The 22470-nt window shown below is 46.2% G+C and overlaps 1 protein-coding gene across 2 annotated transcripts in view; it reads left to right on the forward strand.

Annotated features, from left to right (window-relative positions):
* The window catches only part of LOC142803292 (evasin P467-like), a 115604-nt gene that overhangs the window by 27224 nt on the left and 65910 nt on the right, over positions 1–22470 (forward strand). For both annotated transcript variants that reach the window (XM_075888420.1, XM_075888421.1), the window contains exon 3: positions 7025–7060. In XM_075888420.1, coding sequence (XP_075744535.1) covers positions 7025–7060 — 36 coding nt within the window. The remainder of the gene's footprint in view (positions 1–7024; positions 7061–22470) is intronic.

The raw sequence follows: 22470 nt of genomic DNA on the forward strand, positions 1-22470 counted from the left end.
GGAGCTTGTTTTGCGTGTAGTGCCGGAAGCCTTGAGCGGCTCTTCGACGAGTTCTGAAAGAAATACTCTTCCACGGTCGCTCAGGATTACACGAAGAACTCCGTGTCGAAGGAGCATTGCTCGAAGAATGAAGTCGGCCACTTCCAAAGCTGATGCAGAAGGAACGGGAGCTGTTTCAGCGTAGCGGGTCAGGTGGTCGACAGCTGTAACTATTCATCGATTGCCCGTGACAGTCATAGGAAGCGGACCATACAGGTCAATACCAACTACCTCGAATGGTTGCAGGGGAGACGGGAGCGGTTGTAAATGTCCACTTCGAGTTGATGTAGGTAGCTCGCGGCGCTGACAAAGGGCGCATGAGGCAACGTACTTCGCAACACAGGTGGACAAGCGCGGCCAGTAGTAGTGAAAACTTATGTGGTCATACGTTTTCTGGAAGCCCATGTGTCCAGCAGACATGCCGTCGTGATATGTGTTGAGGACTTGAGCCCGAAGAGAGCGAGATAGAACGGGCACCCAGCGTTCACCATCAGCGTGGTAGATATGACGCTACAGGACGTGGTTGTTGAGCTTGAAATGCGTCAGCTATCAGTGAAGACGGGCGTTAAGGGGTCGGCAAGTCCCGTCATAACGGTTCATGATGCGGCGACAGTAAGGGTCAGCAGGTTGGTGCAATAAGAACAAACCACACTCGCTTGGAGAAGTTGGGTCCACAGTAGCTAATGACGAAACATGTAAGGAAGAGACGGCCGGAAGCTTCTCGAATGCGACAGTGGCGGTTGTGTTAAGTGGTTCCGAAGAGAGTGGGCAACGCGAAAGTGCGTCGACGTCTTGATGCTTGTTTCCCAACTTGTATGTGATCGTGAAGTTGTATTCTTGTAAGCGAAGAATCCAGTGACCAAGGCGGCCGGACAAGTTCACGATTGTGGAGAGCCAGCACAAGGCGTGATGGCTTGTAACCACAGTAAAGTGGCGGCCGTAGAGATAAGGTCGAAACTTTTGTATTGACCATACCACCGCTAGGCACTCCTGTTCGTTGATGGTATATTTCTTTTCGGCAGGGGTCAGTGCACGGCTCGCGTATGCGACGACTTTCTCACGTGAAGATTTGTTTCACTGTAGGAGAATTCCACCGATGCCTCGACCACTAGCGTCTGTATGCAGGAGCGTAGGCGCGGTTTCGTCGAAATGGCAGAGGACTGGTTCGGATGTGAGTTCACACTTCAGTTGGGCAAACGCCGCTTCACATTCAGGAGACCACACAAAGGCGACGCCTGATCCGAGCAACATGCTCAATGGTGAAGCTATTGAGGCGCAGTCTCGAATGAATCATCGAAAATAAGAAGCGAGGCCAAAGAAACTGTGCAAAACCTTGACTTTTCAGGACGCGGGAAGTGTTGGACAGCAGAAATATTGTCAGGATTGGGACGAATACCGTCCTTGCTTACCATGTGGCCTAACAATGTAATCGTCTTGCTCGCAAAACGGCACGTCATGGTGTTCAGCTGAAGGCCTGCGTTTGCAAGGCACGTAAGAACTTCGTCCAGTCGTTGCAAGTGCTGAGGGAAGGTTAACAAGAAAATAACGATATCGTCTAAATAGCACAAGCAAGTCTTCCACTTCAAGCCTCGTAAAACTGTGTCGATCATCCGCTCGAATGTTGCTGGAGCATCGCAAAGGCCGAATGGTATGACGTTGGATCCGTACAGCTCATCTGGTGTTGAAAACGCTGTCTTTTCTTTGTCATCCTCGTGCATGGGTATTTGCTAGTAACCTGAACGCAGGTATAGGCTTGAGAAGTACTCAGCACCTTGAGTGAATCCAAAGCATTGTCTATGCGTGGCATGGGGTAAACATCCTTGTGGGTAATCTTATTAGGTGCTCTGTCGTCCACACAAAATCACACGGAGCCATCTTTTTTCCTTACTAAAACACCAGGGGACGACCAAGGACTCGCGGAGGGACGTATAATGTTACGTTGAAGCATATCGGCTACATTTTGTTCAATGATCTCACGCTCGGATGAAGAGACGCGATACGGTCGACGGCGTACGATGGAAGTGCCATCGGTCTGGATACAATGCCTAATAATGGGCGTCTGTCCCAGAGATGAGGAATGGGCATCGAACAATCTCCTATGCTTTTGTAGCAAGGCAAGCAACTCATATGTCTGTTAAGAGGTCAGTTCTGGACTAATCGTCGCAGCAAGAACAGAAACGCTTGATGAACGTCCAATAGAAGGAAGGTAAGAACACGCTGGCATAAGCGGGACAACAGAGACAGGTTGTGATTCAGAAACGGAAGCCATTTTGGTGGCTTTAGGAATGAAAATTTTCTCAGAAGTCTGGTTTGTAGCGTAGAGAAGTACGGAGCCATTGTGGAATCGTGCTGGACCTGAAGCAAGGGCTATACCTCTTGCGAGACAGCGTGCAGACGGTTGGACAAACACGTCACCGGAGTCGATCACATTAGAAGTGATGGTAACTATCCGCTGATGACCAGGTGGTAGCTCGGTATCTTTAGCAGCGAGCAAGTGAACGGGCTTGTCATCCGCATACAGGTCATAGTCAGTTTCCATCATATGAACAACATTTTCTCGACGGCAGATGGAAGCGTTCGCCGTAGAGAGAAAATCCCAGCCTAAAATAAGCTGGTTGGCACACTACCTGAGCACAGCAAATCGCACAAAATGAAGAAGACCAGCTATGAAAACTCGAGCGGTGCACATAGCGGCAGGTCTAATGGCGTCCCCTTGAGCAGCTTGCAGTGTAGGTCCATCATAAGGGGTGGTGACTTCTCGCAGACGTGAGCACAAAGAATGATCAATCACAGACAAACAAGCACCAGTGTCTATAAAGCGTCCACACACACACCTTTCATTAAAAGAGATATCGTATTATATGGACGCACTGGAGGAATTTCTGTCTTTTAGTTCGATGCAGCTTTTCCTCCAAAAGCTGCAGAGGTTAGTTTTCCGGGCGTTGGTTGGTGAATTGCGAGACAGGTCGCAATGGAGACGTGGAGTGGCGGAGGGAGGAAGGTGAGTGGCGTCTAGTAGAGCGGCAAGAACTGGTTGGCTCAGATGTCGCAGTTGGAGACGGTGAGCGACGTAGCGGCGGATCATAAGGACGACGTTGGAAAGCGTACCAGCTTGTCCCATCATGCCGTTTGTAGTTGTCGAATCCACGACGCTCGCCCTGCTGACGATTCCGACAGACGCGTGCAATGTGGCCCCGATAGCCGCAGTAATAACAGATCGGACGAGGCGGCCGCCACGGTGAGTGAAAGGGCTGGCTAGGCGCACTCGGAGTCAACGAGGCCAGCGGGACAGGCGTCGAGTGTGAGGGCATCGGTTGTACGACGGGTGGTGAGCCAGCAAGGACTTGTGCGTGCGTCGGCTGGAGTCGAGGTACTGGAGAGTCTACATACGCCGGCCTGGTCATGGACGCCAACTTCTCTTTGATAACGTCGCGCAAAGCATTGTGGGAGGGGGGAGGTGGACTCGGTGTCATTGAGAGGCCGAAAGATTGCAGCTCTTCTCGTATAATCAGCCGGATCGTGGCACGCAATGAGGCATCAGTCGTGGTGGTGTTTTCAGCGCTGTCCTGCGGTAACCATTGGGATTCAAGTTCGTCTAGGCGTTGGCACGTGGCAACAACCTCAGCGACTGTAGTCGGATTTTGAATGACCAAGGCGTTGAACGCGACCGTGCCAATTCCTTGCAATAGATGACGAACTCTCTCTGTGATTCAGACCTGGACGTGTTGAAACGGTGACAGAGAGCAAGCGCATCCTCTATGTACGATGTGTAAGACTCACCGCATTGTTGTTTGCGAGCATCCAGTGTTTTCATCGCGAGAGCTGAACGAACCACCGGAGTGCCGAATATTCGGCTAACCTGTTGCTTGAAACGTGTCCAGTCCGTAATGTCCGTTTCATGATTGAAAAACCATGTTTTCGCTATGCCTGTCAGATAGAAGGAAATACGGCGAAGCTTGATAGGATCATCCCAGTTGTTAGTGAAACTCGCTTGATGGAACTGGTCCAACCAATCCTCCACATCTTCAACTCGAAGTCCGGCGAACGTGGGCGGCTCACGCTGGTGCGCCGTGATAATCTACGATGAATAGGCCGTGGTAGCCGTGGCCGTGGAGGTAGACGCAGAAGCGCTGATTGGCTCGTCCTGAGGCATGTTACCAGACACCTGGCACAAACGATGACCTGAGCGGAGCTCCAGGAGGCAGATCGGGAGGGAGAGGACGGAAGATCATAGAGCACACTTCATCACTTGTGATGTAATGGTGAAGGCAACATTTATTAGGCCCAGAAGACACGATGAAGTGACCACGCCGAAGGCACAGAATTCAGACAAGCCAAGTCCTCACAACAGATGAAGATGACGGCCATTTATGATGACGAATATGTGTAAAGATAGTAGATGTGCTTAATGAATGCCTACAGTATATAAATGACATGGCGCGCAATAAAAATGCAATAAATATTTTAAAAAATAAACAAGGCTTGACGGGATTTGAACTGGCTACCTGATGATTTTTAACCGCGTACGCTACTCGCTACACCACGCCTGAACGTGCATATATGGTCGTTAAACGACTATTCATCCGAAGAACGCGCCATTCAACTTCGTGTTTTCAAGTCGCATAGTCAAGACTGACACAATATTCCTCTCCAAATAACAATTGCTTCTTGATTCGACAATGACAAACAGCTTCCGGGCTCCTAATGACATGCATATATTAGCAAAAGCAAAGTTCTTTGAAGCATCTACATCTCAACTCTAAAAAGCCTCAAATTGACTGGAGGAGCGGCCACAAATTGTCAGCTGTTGCTGCCGAAAGTTTTTTTTTCCTTTGATAGTCGGTTCTAGAACTTGCTACTGGTCAACAAATACAGATGATTTCCATGTATTGTTTGGTAGATATCCACGCGCACAACTGAATATTGAGTTTTTTTTTCGCGCAAGCGATAATGCAGCAGTACACTACCGGCGTACACGAATACATATTTGCAGTTATATCGATACATGCAACTAAGATACCGCCGAAGAATGGACTGATGCGATCCGCTGAAAAAGTATGCCAGTATGTTAGTTCACTAACGCGTACCAAATTACCAACTAAAAATTGCCAGTTTTTACGTACGAGTCAGAGAAGTACCGGCTCCTGCGCTCACAAAGAAGCTTTCAGTGACAGCCTGTGTTGCTGAAAGCACGACACATCGATCGTCGCCGCTCCTTGTGTGGGCACCGCACACGCGAATAAATGATTGATTTAGGCTCAGAGATGTGTTAACTGTACTTTAATGTCATTCTTACACTTTAGAATTGTGCCTACTTAAAGTAAAATGCGCCGGCAGCAGGAACAACGACGCGGGCGGCACGGTATATGCCTCGCTGGGACGGCGCACTGGGTAAGGCCTCTCTCGAAGCAGCTGACTTGCGATGCTTGAAGTTTCTGCATTTGAGCTTCGCAATATTTCCAACTGTTACGTAAACTGTACCTGAAGTAAGTTGAAGGTCAATAAATGCCAGAAATGCATTTACGGAGTGGCGATGGCGAGCGACAGCCGTTTTTTCTGGCCTCCGCTGACAGTATACAATGGGCGTGCCAGTGTACAGATATATGCAATTATATCAGTACCAACAATTAAAACAAACACCCATAAAAATACCAACGCAATCCTCTGAAAAAGTATGATAGGGAGTCAGTTAACGAAGGCGTGCCAAATTACCAACTGAAAATTGTATGTTGTTACATATAAGTCACAGAAGTACCGGCTAAGTGCGGGCGGCATCTTTCGGTGACAGCCTGCGTAGCTGAAAGCGCGACTTTCGATCGTCAGCGCTCCTTGTGCGAACATCGACACAAGACAAATTAAATGATTCAGGTTCATGGATGTCTATACTATACTTGACAGCTATTCTCACGCTTTAAATTTGTGTGCACATGAAGCAAGAAGCGCCAGTAACGTATATACCAACGGGGCTGGCACGACAGGTATAATACTCGCTGGGCCGGGTACTGGGTCAGACCACTCTCGACGCGTTGAGTTGGTATGATTGAAGATTCTGCATTTGAGCTTCCGTAGATTTCTAACTCTTACCTGAAGTGAGTAGAAGGATAAGCATCGCCAGACATACATTTATGTGGTGTGGCGGAGTCGAACGACAGCTTTTTATCTCGCCTCCGCTGGATACCTTGCGAAGCGATCAAAACAGCTCATTTACGTTTCGTCAACTTTGCGTCAAAAACAATTTCCTGTTTTTGTTAGGAGTGGCACGCAGTTTCAGGCTTACAAACACTGCAATTTGGAATCGTTACAGCATTACACGGATGATGCGAATATGGCCGGTTTACGCGGGGACATATGCGAAAAAGGTGTAATATAGTTGTTGCGTACGTGTGCCGCAAAAATTACGTATGCTCGGTATCTGTTAGCGTAGCATCTCTCCCTGCAGTCGAATCAGGCGTTTTGTATTCAACGACACCGAAACACACCTCGGCACATGCTTAAATAACATGCACCTGCAGCCGCGTTGGTAAAAACAGTGCGCGTTCTACTTTTCACCAGCGCTTGCCAGAGAAAATACCAGGGCTTCTAGCGCTTCGCAGTGCGCACCAGCATCACAGTGGTTTAGCCAGCGCCCCCCACTAGTGCGACACAGCTTTTTCCTAGTGCGCCCAGCGAAGTGCCAGTCATTACAAGTGTGTACCAGTGTCTCCAGCGTGTACCAGTGCCAAAAAACGCACTAGCTTCACACCGTTTTTGCAATAGGGTAACTTTGAGTGATGAAACAAAAAATCGTATATCAGTATATACAAGAACAAAATGTCATTTACGGGTCGAAGAACACTTTCATATCGAGAACCATGCGCATCCCGCATATCTTGATGCATTTTACATTTTTCTACCTTGAGGAATGCGCGCAACAACCTGAACAAGTACGCGCTTTTGCATTAATAATTTATTGAAATGTACATTTGTCTTCTTGTAATGTTTTCAGGTTCTGAAAGCTCGGGTTCTGGCTCCTCAGACGAAGGTACGTTCGACTTCAAACAATTAAAACACATTTCACGACAAACTAAAACACATTTTATTTTTCATTAAAACACAGTTTGACTCGACGAAGTGAACACCCGCGAGCACGCGCACCGCGTCACGCCGAAATGTATTGGCGTCTTGACTGTGGGATGTAGTGTTCTCACATAACACGCATCTTATGATTAAGATGTTTGCACCAGTCACATAGCTTCGTCATCTATTGTCGTCACGTAATATTAAACTTGGCATATGTGAGCTAGCGAAAGGGCCACGAGCGCACCATCAGTGTGGCATGTGGGCATGTTTTTACTTAAAACGCATGTCGTCATTATCATGTTTGGATTTGTCATTTACCTATGTGATCAGTTCGCATCGCGTAATACCAAGTTTGGTATACGTGAAGCTAGCGTAACAGCCGTGAGCGCATCATGAGTAAAGCATAGTCATGTTGCTCATGACACGTCTATCATGCTTATCATGTTTTCACACGTATCATACCTTCGTCAACGATTCACATCCCGTAATACCAAATGGGTTATGATTGAAGCTAGAGAAACCGTTGCGAGCGCATCATGAGCACGGCATGTATTCATGTTATTTCATGACACGCATTTCATGATTATCATGTTTGCACCAGTCAAATGCCTTCATCATTCATTCACGTACAGTAATACCAAATTTGGTATATGTGACCCTATAAAAACGGCAGCGAGCGCATCATGAGCGTGTCACGCAGAAATGTTGTTACATAACCGCACAATTTTCATGTTAGGGTCTGTCACTTGTGTTCGCCATGCAATCATGCCGTTACATACCAGTTTCGCATAATGCCTTGTGAACGAAGCGACTGCAAGAGCTGCAGGACCCTGAAATGTAAATCTGGATCATTAATTTCATGTTATGACTAGTCATATATGTTCGTCATACAGTCACGTTCTGCCATACGAAGTTTGCTATTGATACCCTTATCGAAATGGCCAAGAGAGTGAAAAGTCGTAGGCGGCTAGAAAGAAAGATAGACAGATAGAAAGACAGACAGATAGATAGATAGATAGATAGATAGATAGATAGATAGATAGATAGATAGATAGATAGATAGATAGATAGATAGACACGCTTAAAGTCACATAAGTTCGCTAAAAAATGCTTAGCATTTCATAGAAAGAATAAGCTCGGAACAAAAAGTGGTAGTTTGTTTTGTAATACGATACCCAAGAGGGTTTCACTGATTTTCAGCTCTTATGTAAGTTGGTGGAATAAGGTCGCTAGGTTACAAAGTCGTATTGTAATACTCTGCATTTGTTGATGAGCAAAACTCCTTAACAGCCACGATATGTTCCCGGTTTACCGCAATTTACTACAGTGGAACACTACACTTTTCTATGCTAAAGAAAAAACAAGCTTGGGAGGCCATGCGCAACAGATTTGAGCAATGAACCAGTAGTTTAGGCAGTCACACACGTGATGATTATTCAGTCATAAATGCATAACTGCAACTGTGAGCATAAATTCAAGACAGCAAGAAATATTGACTTTTATTATGTACAGTGCTGTAGATGGCTATTTCTTGTGACACAGTCAGGGTATATGTGTCATCAATCACTTTGCTACAAGCCATTCAGCTTTACCAAGATTTAATACTGGTATATTACCACCTCCGCACTGACAAAACTATTTACATTATAACCTACATGTTAATTTTATAAAGTATCATATAAAAATTATTCTACGTTCCTTCTTGTAAGGAGCATAATCAAATCTAAAGGTATCTATTTTGGGAAATAACACTCGCATGCCAATTTTTGTTTTACCGCGTGAAGACATGCACATATTTCAAATACGCCCTGCTACAATAGAGTAGTACTGTACACGTATTAAATTTTCTAAATAAAATTTAATATCTATGCTTGAAATGGTTAACTTGCAGGTACTGGGAACTGGACCGATGTTGATATGCAAAACATTTTTTTTGGCTCTTTTATCATAGAGCCAAGAACAGAGATTTTTTATTAGGGGGTGGGACCTTTCAATTCATCTGAAATGTTTATTTACTTTGGCCCTGCTGACTGCACTTGTGTTTTGTTTATTGCGCCCGCCTTGTTCAGAAATGTATATGCATGTTTTTCATCAAAATTCTGCCAAAAAGTTTTTGAATGAATTGTTCATCAAATGTACTCAATTGAAGGGTTTGAAGTATGACGAAACGACATCAACCTAAGGCCGTTACAAATGATTCATCATAAAAGAAGGTAGCACATGCATAATTAGCGAGACGAGGCAAACGATGACAATGAAGAAAAAGGGCGCTCTGGCTTAAGAGAGAGCAGAACAAAGTTACACCAGCGATTGCTCTGGTGCTGTAGCGCTCCCTGCCAGTCGACCATATAGGTGTTTCGAAGTGGCTGACAACTGGTCAGGCGAGATATGCGCTGTCACGCAGACAAACACTGACCAAGTAGCTAAGAAAAGGCGGACTGACCTTAGTATCTTTTCACACTCGCAAAAATTTATAGACCGCCGTTTCATTGTGTTATAAGAGATTCCAGTTAGCTGTGTGAATTAGTAGTCACGTTGTTGTGTTATTTATAGAAAAATATAGCATATCAGGTGTTTATCAGAAACTCCACAGCGAAGCTTTGTGTATTCGAGAGCATAGGTGCTCAAGAAAGTGTGGTGAATGAGCAAAGGTATACTGATAAAGTAGTGAAGAAACAAGTGTTATGGCTTAGGCCAGGCATATCAATATATTGGATGTGCATGCACTATAAAAACTAGGAGAGTGCTGGGCAGTCTCTTTGGGAGAGTACTTTCTTGTCCCATACTTCACTCTCTTTTACAGAGTAAAACACCTCTTGTTGAGGCAGAAGACAGAGACACTGCCAGAACGTGTCCAACGACCCCCCCTAAACAGAATAACATAACGCTGCCCGAAGCAGAGTAGCATGAGCCTATCGAAAAGAGTAGTTGTACACCTCAAAAAAAAAAAAAAGAAGCAGAACGTGAGCCGAATTGGGGCTTCCACATGCGAAGCATTTTTTACCGTAGTTCCGCGATTTCGAGCGTATCTATCTATCTATCTATCTATCTATCTATCTATCTATCTATCTATCTATCTATCTATCTATCTATCTATCTATCTATCTATCTATCTATCTATCTATCTATCTATCTATCTATCTATCTATCTATCTAGCCGCCTACGAATTTTAGCTTTCGTGGTCGTTTCGATAATGGTATGGATACCAAACTTGGTAAGGCATATTAGGACTGTATGAAGAACATATTTAACTAGGAAAAACATGAAAATCATGATATGTATGTCATGAATGTCGAAATTGACAATTCATGGTCCTGCAACTCTTACGGTGGTTTCATTCACATGGCATGTTGCAAAACTGGTACGGTATGACATGATTGCCTGCCGCACATAAGCGGACAACCCTAACATGAAAATCATTGCATGCGTGACATGTAACAACATGACTAGTTTCCACGCCCATAATACGCTCGCGACCGTTTCGCTAGCGTCACATATACCAAATTTAGTATTATGGTTGGTGAATGAACGGGGAAGGTATGTGACTGATGCGAGCATGATAATCATTAGCTGCATGTCATATAAAAACATGACTACATGCCAGGCTTATGATGCCACGTTTGACTACATGCCAGGCTTGCAGCCGTTTCGCTAGCTTCACTTATACTAAATATAATATTACGGGACGTGTATGGATATTGAAGGTTCGATACTGACGCAAACATGAGAAAGCTGAGATTCGTGTCATGTAAAAACATGACTACATGCTCCGCTCATGGTGCGATGGCGGCCGTTTTGCGAACGTCATATTTACCAAATGTAGGATTACAGTACGTGAATAAACGATGAAGGTATGTGATTGGTTGAAACGTGATAATAATGAGATGCGTGTCATCGAACGACATGACTACATGCCACGCTCATGATGCGCTTGCGGCCATTTGGCTAGCTTCACACCTGCCAAGTTTTGTATTACGTGACATCATTGAATGACGAAGGTATGTGACTGGTGCAAACATGATAATCAAGAGATGTTTGTCATGTGAGAACATGAATATATACCACAGTCAAGACGCCAATACATTTGTACAGGATGTGGCGCGCGTGCTCGCCGGCATTTATTTCGTCGAGCAACGCCATATACTCGCAGGCGTGCGCCACGCTACATTGTTTTGATGCATGCGCATTTGAGCGCGTCCGGCATACCTCCGTCACGAAAAGAGGGAGACGCAGTGTTGTCTTGGTAACCCATCGGCGCGAAATGCAGCATGTCACATTTCGCGCCGGATGCCGTCGGGCCACGCCGACGGACGCTGGTCGCGCCTGGCGTCAGACTATAAAGTGGTTGTGTTTTGCCAACGCAGCGTCGCTGTGCCTAGCATGTGCGCGCGTCAATGCTACATTGGACTATATTGGGCCCTTCACGATGTGCTCGTGGCCGTTTTGCTAACTCCACATATACCAAGTTTGGTGTTACGCGACGTCAACGGATGACGAAAGTACATAACAGGTGCAAACATGATAATTCTGACACGCGTGTCATGTAGGAACATGACAACATTCCACGCTCATAGCGTGCTCACGGCCGTTTCGCCAGCTCCACATATACTTAATTTGGTATCATGTGACGGGAATATATGACGAAGGTAAACGACACATCTAAACATGATAATACTGATAGGGAAGTCTTGTACCGTATCATTTACCTCCGCTTCGTAACGTTGTGGTGATTTTAAAGTGGCATATCAACATTTCTTTCTCTTTTCGTGAAGGAAGGACACCGGTTGCGCTGAAACGCTCATGCGTCATAGCAACGCAGCGCGGCGTGCGCCTGCGAATATATGGCAGGACCGGCACCTGGCGTGGCAACGCCGGCACGACGCGACGAAACAGACACCGGCGAGGACGCTTACCGCGTCACGTCAAAATGTATTGACGCCTTGACCGAGGCATGTAGCCATGTTCTCACATAATACGCATCTCATGATTATCATAGTTGCACCAGCGACATACCTTCTTCATTCCTTGGCTTCACGGAATAACAATTTTGGCATATGTGAAGCTAGTGAAATGGCCGCGAGTTCATCATCAGGTTGGCGTGTAGTGATTTTGTGACGTGACACGCATGTCGCGGTTATCATGTTTGAATGTGTCACCTATGTGGTCCGTTGGCGTCGCGTAATACTGAGCTTGGTACATGTGAAGCTGGCGAAATGGCTGCCAGCGCATCATCAGTGTCACTTATAGTCATGTTGTCACATGACACGCATCTCAAGATTATGATGTTTGCACCAGTCACATACCGTCGTCATCCATTCACGTACTGTTATACCAAATTAGGTATATGTGACGCTAGAGAAACGGCCACGAGCGCATCATAAGCGTGGCATTTATTCATGTTGTTACATAACACACATGTCATGATTTTCATGTTACAGTCTGTGGCTTTAGTTCGCCATGCAATCATGCCATACCATACCAGTTTTGCAACATGTCATGTGAACTAAACTACCGTAAGAGCTGCAGGACCATGAAATGTAAATCATGACATTCGTGAAATACATATCACGATTTTTATGTTATGACTAGCCAAATATGTTCGTCATAGTGCCATGTTATGCCATACCAACTTTCGTATTGAAACTATTATCGAAACGGCCTGGAGAGCTAATTGTCGAAGGTGGCTAAATAGATAGATAGATCGATAGATAGATAGATAGATAGATAGATAGATAGATAGATAGATAGTTAAATAGATAGATAGATACGCTCAAAGTCACCGAAATTTGCTAAGAAATTGTCTAAGAGATTACATAAATGTTATATACAGAAAGGCGACTTGAAAGAAGCCCTGTAACGCTTTCTGAGCGCGTTCAGAAAACACATCCAATCGGTAGTCGAGGATCCCGAGAACACTGGAGCCATAATATAGCGCAGCATGTGGCCTGGATTCAAGCATATATTCTCAAAGTCAGTTTATATTTCCTGTCATTTCTCTCGAGAATAAAGAAACAAGCCTAACATCACTCGTCACAGCCATTAATGAGCCAGTGGCTGATTTGAGCGTGGCGCGCTTGGTTGTTACTGGACCCGCCGCGAAAGGCTGTGACTTGTCCACGCATTTGTGCGCAATCACACTGAAACGCCGCTTATTTGAAGATAAAAGAAAAAAAAAGTGCTCAAGGGACCAAAGCGTGCATGAAGTTTATGTTCCCTCGTGCCATCTCTCCCTGTTCAGCTTCAAGTTCTTTCCGCTGATCTTTCAATGCTTTCTTTACGAGAGAAGAAAGAAATCATTAGCAGCGTGCGACAAGTTTTTGTAGCTCCGCCGAGAATCGACGGATTCTTAAACTTATTCGGATGGTGAATGCATGAAGAAATAAGCTCCCTTACTGAATACTTCCCCTGGCTACTTGAAAAAGAGTTGCAGCGCCAATTTAAACTATTATATTGTTGAGCTGAAGCGTACAATCGTGCGCGGGTGGTATCGCCGAGCTGCGTGTCGACGTACACTGTAAAAAAAAAAAGAATACTCCGAGGGCAGAGTAAATCGCTTGTTGTCTAGCGTTCCCCCTTTCAGAGCCATTTTCGCTCTGGAAGTCCGCAGGAAAATTTTTGCTCCAGCTCACCGGAGGAATTGCATGGTGTACTCGGAGTAGTTTTAGACGATTTCACTCTGACTGACCGGAGCGATTGCGCGGTGCCGCCGGAGTACTTTCTTCTGGCATTTTCCTCCGGCCGGCCGGACTGATTACGTGGCATGTCCGGAGCATTTCTCGCGGGATTTTCACTCCGGCTATTCGGAGCTTGTTTGTGGTACCTCCAGAGTATTTGACGAATGTACTTGCTTCATCCGGACAGAAATTCAGTAAGGGGGACCAGTACATTTTAAAGTGTTCTTATTTTTTGTTTCTTTATCGTATGCTGGTCGTTTGATGCGGTGGTTAGATGAAGTCCCTATTCTCATGCAAACAATGCAGAGGTACCGTGTAATCTATTCCACAGAGCTTTAGCCGACAAAATTCAATAAACTTTTGAGTTCTTATTCTTTCATTTATTCTAAATAAGTTGCCAATTCTGGGCGATTACCGAGCATTAAAGAAAATGAGACAGGAATAAACAAACATGCGAAAACTCACCAAAAACAAAACACACTAAGGCAGATCAGATGAAATCAGCAGCACTCAAGTTTGAAGCGCAGTTCTTCAAAATGACCCCATTATGCTGCAAAACAATGCACGACAAACGAAGAAAGCGTGGTTGCCGAGAACAACTCTTCACCATCTCTGAAGGACCATCTGTTAGATTCATTGATTACGCACAGATTGAGCTGATTGCTTCCTGCATAATTTAGCAAAAATTATACATGAGAACTACAAATCACGGAAGAGGCACGGAAACTGGGAACAATCAAGCCACGGGCACTATACAGCTCATGAGCCTATGAGAAGAAGCAACTTATAAAACTGACCACACACACACGCACACACACACACACACACACACACACACACACACACACACACACACACACACACACACACACACACACACACACACACGAAGACAGGATAAGCGTTCAATATCAAGAAGCACATCCGATGCAATCTGGTGTGAGACTGCCACAACATAATAAAAACACACTTTCCTTACGTGAACAATGTTCAAAGCTGGCGAAACTGTTTTATATATTTCTAAATACATAGTTCAACCTGTTCTGAACTATTCTAGAGCAATTTCTGACTAAAAACATTTTATTTCGGTACTCTTGTAGACGGCATCAGGAATGCACGCCCTGATAGTTTTTTAAACTTATCAAATAACTATTCTGATTATTACAGTCGAATTTTGTGTGTGATCATAGTCATATTTTTAGCAAAGTGTGCCTCTACGGTTTGCATGGTTGTGGCCTGTCTTCAAGGAAAGTCTAGCTTCATCTCCTTTGTAAAATAATTGTCGAGGTAGGTAGGCATTGTTTTATTTTTAATTTGCACTGCTGCTCTGTTTTTATACTTGTCGTTGTGAACATTTTTCAAAGCAGTTATTGTATAAGCATGCATTTCTTCAGCCCGAGCAGCTTCAAGCACAAAGTAAGAAAAAAGTTCCGTACATCGTAAGACATAAATTAGAAATAGAAGGCACAAACACTACGCCACCTAAGCCAACTGCATTTTCACAGAGATAGGGGAAAGCCAACCGGTTTACTCAACTGAAAGATTCGTGCACACGATCGAAGGCCACAGAAGGTGATGCACGTGCAAGTGTCAAGACGAGCGTCCGAGGCTTGAAGAATTTTTTTTTCTTCTTCTGTTCACAAGCCAATGTCGTTGCATTTCCCAGGCCAAAACTACGTCTCAGCACTGTTGACACTCTCGTCTTCTGCCAAAAAACGGAAAACAGCAGCCACAGTCGTGGCAGCACGACTGAAAAAAAAACACGCAGCGTCAAAGACAGTAATCTCTCCAATCATCAACACACACACAGCGAGAAAGAAACAACTTAATTGACGGCACAGCAAGGTCGGTAAACTTAATTTGCCAGTGGTTCGAAAGGTGGTGGGAAAAAGCTTGCCACGACAGTTTCGGCCCAGTTAACCACTTCTGCCTGAAGGCGGTAGTCAGCTGACGACAGGAGCGACTCCCACATTTCGATGGGGGAAGCTGGCAGTATTGTTCTTCGTGGTGAGAGGGGTTGCCCTCGCTTTCCCAACGAATGTGATTCTGGGTCGCTTTCACATAGCCGCAATGTCGGCAGTTTGATGTATTCTCTTCTGGATAAACTTTACAGCCGATGGGGGCTGAGGAAAGAATCTGTTTGGATTTGCATCCAGGTCTTGGCCTGTTCCCTTGACATATCTGCATGCGGGTCTGCGTATGTCTTGCGGTTCTCTCGGTAATACTCTGTGATTTGGCTTTACGTGGTGATCCCTTCCTCCGGGAAGTCCAGGGTGGAGTGGTTCACATCCTGGTTGATTAAACTTCAAGCTACACGGTGGGCTGCCTCATTCCCTGGTTTTCCCACGTGAGCGCGCATCCATATAAGTTAAATTTATTGCCTCGCTTTCTACTTTTGATAAAGTTAGCCTTGATCGGCCCAACACAGCCCATTGTAAAATTTATGAGCGCTCTTTTTCGAATCACTCAGGATGAAATTGATGGCCAGAATTTAGGTGGCCATCACGATCGCGGCTTCTTCTGCCTCTAATGCTGAGACCGTTTTCACAGTGGCTGCAGAAATAAGTTCTCCGATGCCGGTCACCGCGCGTATGGTGTAACGGTCTCTCGCTTGTCGAGCAGCGTCAACATACACAACGTTTGGGCGATCCTGAATTTGTTTTGCAAGGTTAACGTTTGGGCGATCCTGAAATTGTTTTGCGAGGTTTTCTGCTCTTGCCTCTCGTCTGTAGTCATGTATTTCTGACAGCATAGTTTTGGACAGGAGTATAAGTACATCGTCTGCGCGAGTTCCCGGAGACAGGGAAACCTTCTTGAGCGTACAACCAGTGCGTCGTCCGAGATGGTTAAGTATGTGCAAGCATGCTTTGATTCGTGAGAGCCTTTCTTCTTGGGTCGTTAAATGCCCTTATATTTGTTCCTTCACTGTGTTGTGGATACCAAAGCGCAGTAGCTTTTCTGTGCTTGCGTATCTGGAAAGTACTAGGGCACGTTTATATTAATAAATAACAGCCGCTAAACGCGGCTGCATGAAAGAGGACAAAGTGAGTTTTCGTTTGATGCTCGATGCGCCATCTTGCTCGTCGATTTCTGTGCTTAGTAAATAGAATATTAAAGAAGTTATTCGTAAGATTATTGATGGAGGTGGACGACCCCCGTACCTTGACGGAGACGTGCAGTGGTCGCACCATCAGTGACGTTTCGAATGCTTCGACTGGTGGTAGTTCCTCTACGCTGCCCTTATCAGTCCAAGCACCACCTAGGTCATACTTCCGTGCCTCGAGGATCGAGGCACTTTTTTCGGTGATGGTACGATTGATCTTGACACTTGGCTGAACCAGTACGAGCGCGTCAGTGCTAGTCACCACTGGGATCCTGTGATCATGCTCGCCGACGTGCTTTTCTACCTGGACGTCACTCCCCGAACATGGTCTGAAAGCCAAGAAGCTGACATTACGAGCTGGGATATCTTCAAAGAAAAGACCCGCAACCTGTTTGGCAATTTATCTGGTCGTCAGCTCACTGCGAAGAAGACTGTTGCCACACGGACCCAGTCTTCTACCGAATCCTGCGTCTCCTACATTTTTCACGTCTTGGTCTTTTGTTTCAAGGCCGAGCAGTGCTTGTCGGAAGACCAAAAAACTAACCACGTCTTGAAAGGCATTGCCGACGATGCTTTCAACCTGCTGGTTTTAGAAAACGTCTCGAGCATTGACAAGAACCTTAAAAAAAGCTGACATCTCAAACAAGCTAAAGCCCGCCGCGTAGCCCAAAGCATCGTGCGCATCTGAACACAGCGGCTACTTCTTCGTTAGAAGACGCCTTCCACCAAGCCCCTCGATGCAACAACCTAACACGCATCATTTGTCGAGAGGTCGAGGCAGCGCAACAGGTAGCCATGCCATTACCGACGCCTGCGCCTTCCCCGACCACGATCTCTTTGATTCAAGCCGTCGTTCGACAAGAGCTATCGAATGTGGGCCTACTTCCTGTTCCTGCCATTTACTCTGCTGAGCCTTCTTACCATCCCCCTTCTGCTCCTCGCATACAACGCAATCCGTCCGAACGGCGTACCCTTGATAACAGGCCCATATGTTTTAACTGTCGAAGCATTGGTCATACCGCTCTTCACTGCCGGAGCCGCTTGGATCCACCGTCACATTATGCACCTCAGTCTCACGCCACTTGAGTCCACCAGTCGTCCCCATCACTTTCACCATCAACGCCGACCACATTGTCCTCTCCTGCAGCACCTCTGAGCAGACCTCGCTACGACCGGTCACCGTCCCCTGCTCGTCGTCAGTTGCGGTCGCCCCACAACGCTATGCTGCCTCCCCGACCTATTCGCAGCACCTCAGCCCGGAAAACTAGGCCGTGCAGTTTCTGGAGGTGGAGCTGCGTTCATGATCTTCATAAGAATTCCTCACTTAACGTTAATGACGAACCGGAATCTTTTGACGTTACTGTCGACAATGTTTGTGTCAGTGCATCGATAGCTACTGGCGCGCATGTGTCCATTATAAGCGCTAACCTGCACCGCCGACTTAAAAATGTTGTCACGCCCACCCTCAACCGAGTTTTACGAGTCACCGATGGAGGAACTGCCACAATTCTTTGGCATGTGCTCTGCGCGAGTTTCTCATGGGAAGAGAAGCACTGTCGTTCTTTTCACCGTTATCAAAGATTGCCCTCATGAACTCATTTTTGCTATGAATTTTCTAGCCCCGCACTCTGCCATGATAGACTCTTCAGCTGGCTCTCTCTATCTCGATTATTCTCTTTTTTTCCGACCCGACCAGCTCACCGCAAACTAGCCGCTGCTGCATTGATTTCAGGCGCCTCCCATCTAACTTTGTCACACTTGTTGACTTATACTCCACGCCGCCAGTATTTCATGGTGATTACATGGTGGCCCAATTCCTGCCGTGTGTAACGAGCTGTATAGAAAGACAAAGCTCTAGACGAGACGCTCGTGTTTCTGTACGGAAACCTGCGATGACTCAATCGGCATCGGGCAGTTACGAGGCCGTTTATGCAATCACACAAAAAATGTATTTACAAAAGACATGAAAGGTCTAATAATAAATGAAGTAAGGGAAAAAATATAACATACTTGCAATGCTGGTGTGAGAGTCACAAGGGCATATAAACGGAAAGAGTTCACTGGAGAGGAAGGCGGTGGTCAAGTACCGGCGGCAAACTCAACGCTGGGAAGGGGCGGCCGACGCTTGGGTAGCCTGGTAAGTCCAATGACAGCCGCGGCCAAGAACGCGGGTCACTGCGGAGGTCGTTGACCTGGAGCACGCATGGCGTTTGCCATGCCTATCTCGAACGCTGGCTGGCACTCACTGCCGTAGGTGCCAGACTCGCCTGGCGGAAACGTCCTGGCGACGTTTCGCCCACGCCAGGCCCGAACTGCAAGGACGGCTGGTATGGCCCCAGGTGGGAGCCTGCTGAGACCTCGAGTCCGCAACCCGACGGGTCACTGCTCCCATGCCCTGGCTCTTCAACCTTGCCTATTCCTTCCAGCCACGTCTGCCTCACTCCTTCTTCTTCGCCCCACCACCTACCCTGATTTTTCCTGCGTCGTCTTCTTCGACTGTCTCTGTGGCGCGCACTTCAAACACAATTATATCTTCACGATCACGCATGGCCACTTCACTCATCACACCGTGATGTTTACGCATGAGGTTGCTGTGCCACATATGATTCTGACGATTACGAGAAACCGCACCTTCATCCTACTGGTCAACTTCTCACTCACCACCCAAGTTCTACCACAGGGTATCTCCCTGGCCAAAATTACCACCCTCCCACATGACCATGTCGAGCCCCTCAGAGTTGACGATTGCTGCAGCTCAGTCGGGGGTTCCACTCCATCACGTTTTTGGGGCGCCGACATCGAGCGAGTGGTGTCATCGGAAGTCACGCCTGAGCAAGCTGCAGAACTTTTCCACGTTCTTGAGGTCTATTGTAGCATTTTGATATACACCATCACATCACATAAACACTGGCCATGCAACTCCCATTCACCGACGCCCCTACCATGTCTCTGTGTCGAAGTGTGCAATATTACAACATACAGTTGACAAAATGCTGGCGAAAAACATTATCGAGTCGTCATGCAGCCCCTGGATTTCTCCAGTCCTCCTTGTTAAAAAGGATGGAACATGGCACTTTTGTGTCGATTACTGTCACCGCAACAAAATTGCAAAAAAGACGTTTATCCTTTCCCTCGCATCGACGATGCCCGCGACTGCCTGTACGGTGCTACTTACTGTTTAACTATTGACTTTCGGTCAGGCTACTGGCAGACAGCCGTCGACGACATGGACCGCGAGAAGACCGCATTCATTACTCCTAATGGTCTTTACCAGTTTAAAGTGATTCCTTTGGTCTCTGCCTTGCCCCAGCCACGATATAAAGAATAATGGACTCATTGCTCCAAGGGTTGATATGGTCCACCTGCTTGTGTTACGTTGATAATGTTATTGTCTTTTCGCCCACATTCGACTCACATCTCGATCGTTTGTAGGCTATTCTAGACAATTTTCATCGAGCCAAACTCCAGTTTTACGCCTCCAAGTGCCACTTCGCTCGTCGTCAAATTTCCGTGCTCGGTCACCTTGTCGATGCCCAAGCCGTGCGTCCAGACCCAAAGAGAATTCGCGCAAGTCATGAACTTTCCCGTTCCGAGGACCACAAAGGATGTCCGCAGATTTGTGGGGTTGTGCTCATACTTCAGACGCGTAGCTAAGAACTTTGCTACCATTGCGCGCCCCCTCACAGACCTCTTGAAGAAAGACGCCACGTTTGGATGGGGCCATGACCAAGCGTCATCGTTTTCCCAATTCGCGACTCTGCTTATAACGCCACCAATCTTGGCTCACTTTGATCCATTAGCCCCTACCGAGGTTCACACGGACGCCAGTGGACACGGCATATGAGCTGTGTTATCGCAGCAACAGCGGGGACACGACCGTGTTATAGCCTACGCAAGTCGATTGCTATTCCAGCCAAGCGCAACTATTCCACCACGGAGCGCGAGTACCTCGCCCTGGTATGGGCAGTCACCAAGTTGCGTTCATACCTGTACGGGCGCTCATTCCACGTTTTCACGGTTCATCATGCGGTCTGCTGGCTAGCCTCCCTGAAAGACCCCGCGGGACGTCTCGTTCGTTGGCCTCTGGCCCTTCAAAAATACATGTTCTCTGTAATGTATCAAACATGGCGATTACATCAGGATGCAGATTGTTTATCCCGCTACCCTGTTGACGAAGCAACCGATACTGACGCAATCGCGGACACTTTTTCCGTGTCGCTGCTCCTGAACATTGGCAGAGCAATGTCGGGATGCTTCTTTACGAGCCATCATTGACAAAATGGAGTCAACGCGTCGCGACCCGTCCCTACGAATGTTTTTGGTGAAAGACGGGATTCTATATCGCCGTAACCTTCATTCTTTTGGAACAGACTTACTTTTAGTCATCCCAGTGCACCTGCGTTTCACTGTCCTGCATCAACTTCATGACAACCCCTGACGGGCCATTTGGGCGCTTCTCGCACACACGATCGGGTACGACGTCGGTTTTTTTTTTGACCTGGACCTGCCCGCTCTGTTCGACGCTATGTCGCTTGAAAAATTGAATTGCTGCACAAACGTGAAGAAAAAAACACAAGAGAGACAGGAAAGAGCGCAGTTTCCGCGCTCTTTTTCTGAGCTCTTTCCTGTCTCCCTTGTGTTTTTTTCTTCAAGTTTGTGCAGCAATTCAATTTTTCAAGTATGAACCAACTAGTCTGCAAAAAAGTATTTCTATGTCGCTGCTTGTGAGCTCTGTCAACGTCGCAAAACGCCGTCTGCCCTGCTGGCCGGCATCAGTATGACAGAAACCGGTTTCTTACCAGCAGTGGTAAATTCATTGAATGTGGCATATCCAGTCAGTTTCGCATGATAGCCAGTCTCCCGTAACAAAATTATATCAGGGGACTGCTCGGCGGACTGAAGGTAAAATTGCAAAGCTGCCGGTTTTTTCGCGGTAGCTCCTGCAATTCTACTGGCAGAAGAACGTGAAAGTCGCGAAACACAGAAAATATGGCTAGTTTTTCAAAAGAGTGCCTTCTCCTTTCTCTTTCTTTCACTACAATGTCCCTTTCATCTTAGAAGGTTGAGCCGAGCTGTAATATAGGTTAACTGTGCTGCGCCCCTCCCCTTCACAGAAACGTTCAGCGCTGCAGTACTCGTTTTACCAAGCAACTCCTCTTTTTTTTCTGCATTCCTCATTTCTAATATTTTCAATTTGTTTCACCCCTCTTTTTTTCTTTCTGAATGCACCACGTCCCGCCAAGAGTCCAGTATACTTCTAGATTAATATATTCGTTACCATTCATCTAACCAAAATAACTTTTTCAAAGATATGAGGGCTCGTGTGTGCAATAAACGTCTGTATTACTTACATTACCCTACCTCAATTCTCTACATATATAAATAATTAACACGGATTATAGTTATTCAAGTTTTATTAGTTCAGCTTACATATTATATAAAAATATTTTTTTCTTAGTGATAGACCTCGACCTGGCGTTCATTAATATAGGAAGCGGACAAATGTTACCGTTTTTGTGTACTGACAAGACTAAAATTGCCTTTTAGCCTGTTGGGTTTACGTATAACAATTATTATCGTTTGATAGCATCAAC

This window comes from Rhipicephalus microplus, chromosome 3 (genome assembly GCF_043290135.1).
Source record: "Rhipicephalus microplus isolate Deutch F79 chromosome 3, USDA_Rmic, whole genome shotgun sequence".
NCBI lineage: Eukaryota > Metazoa > Arthropoda > Arachnida > Ixodida > Ixodidae > Rhipicephalus > Rhipicephalus microplus.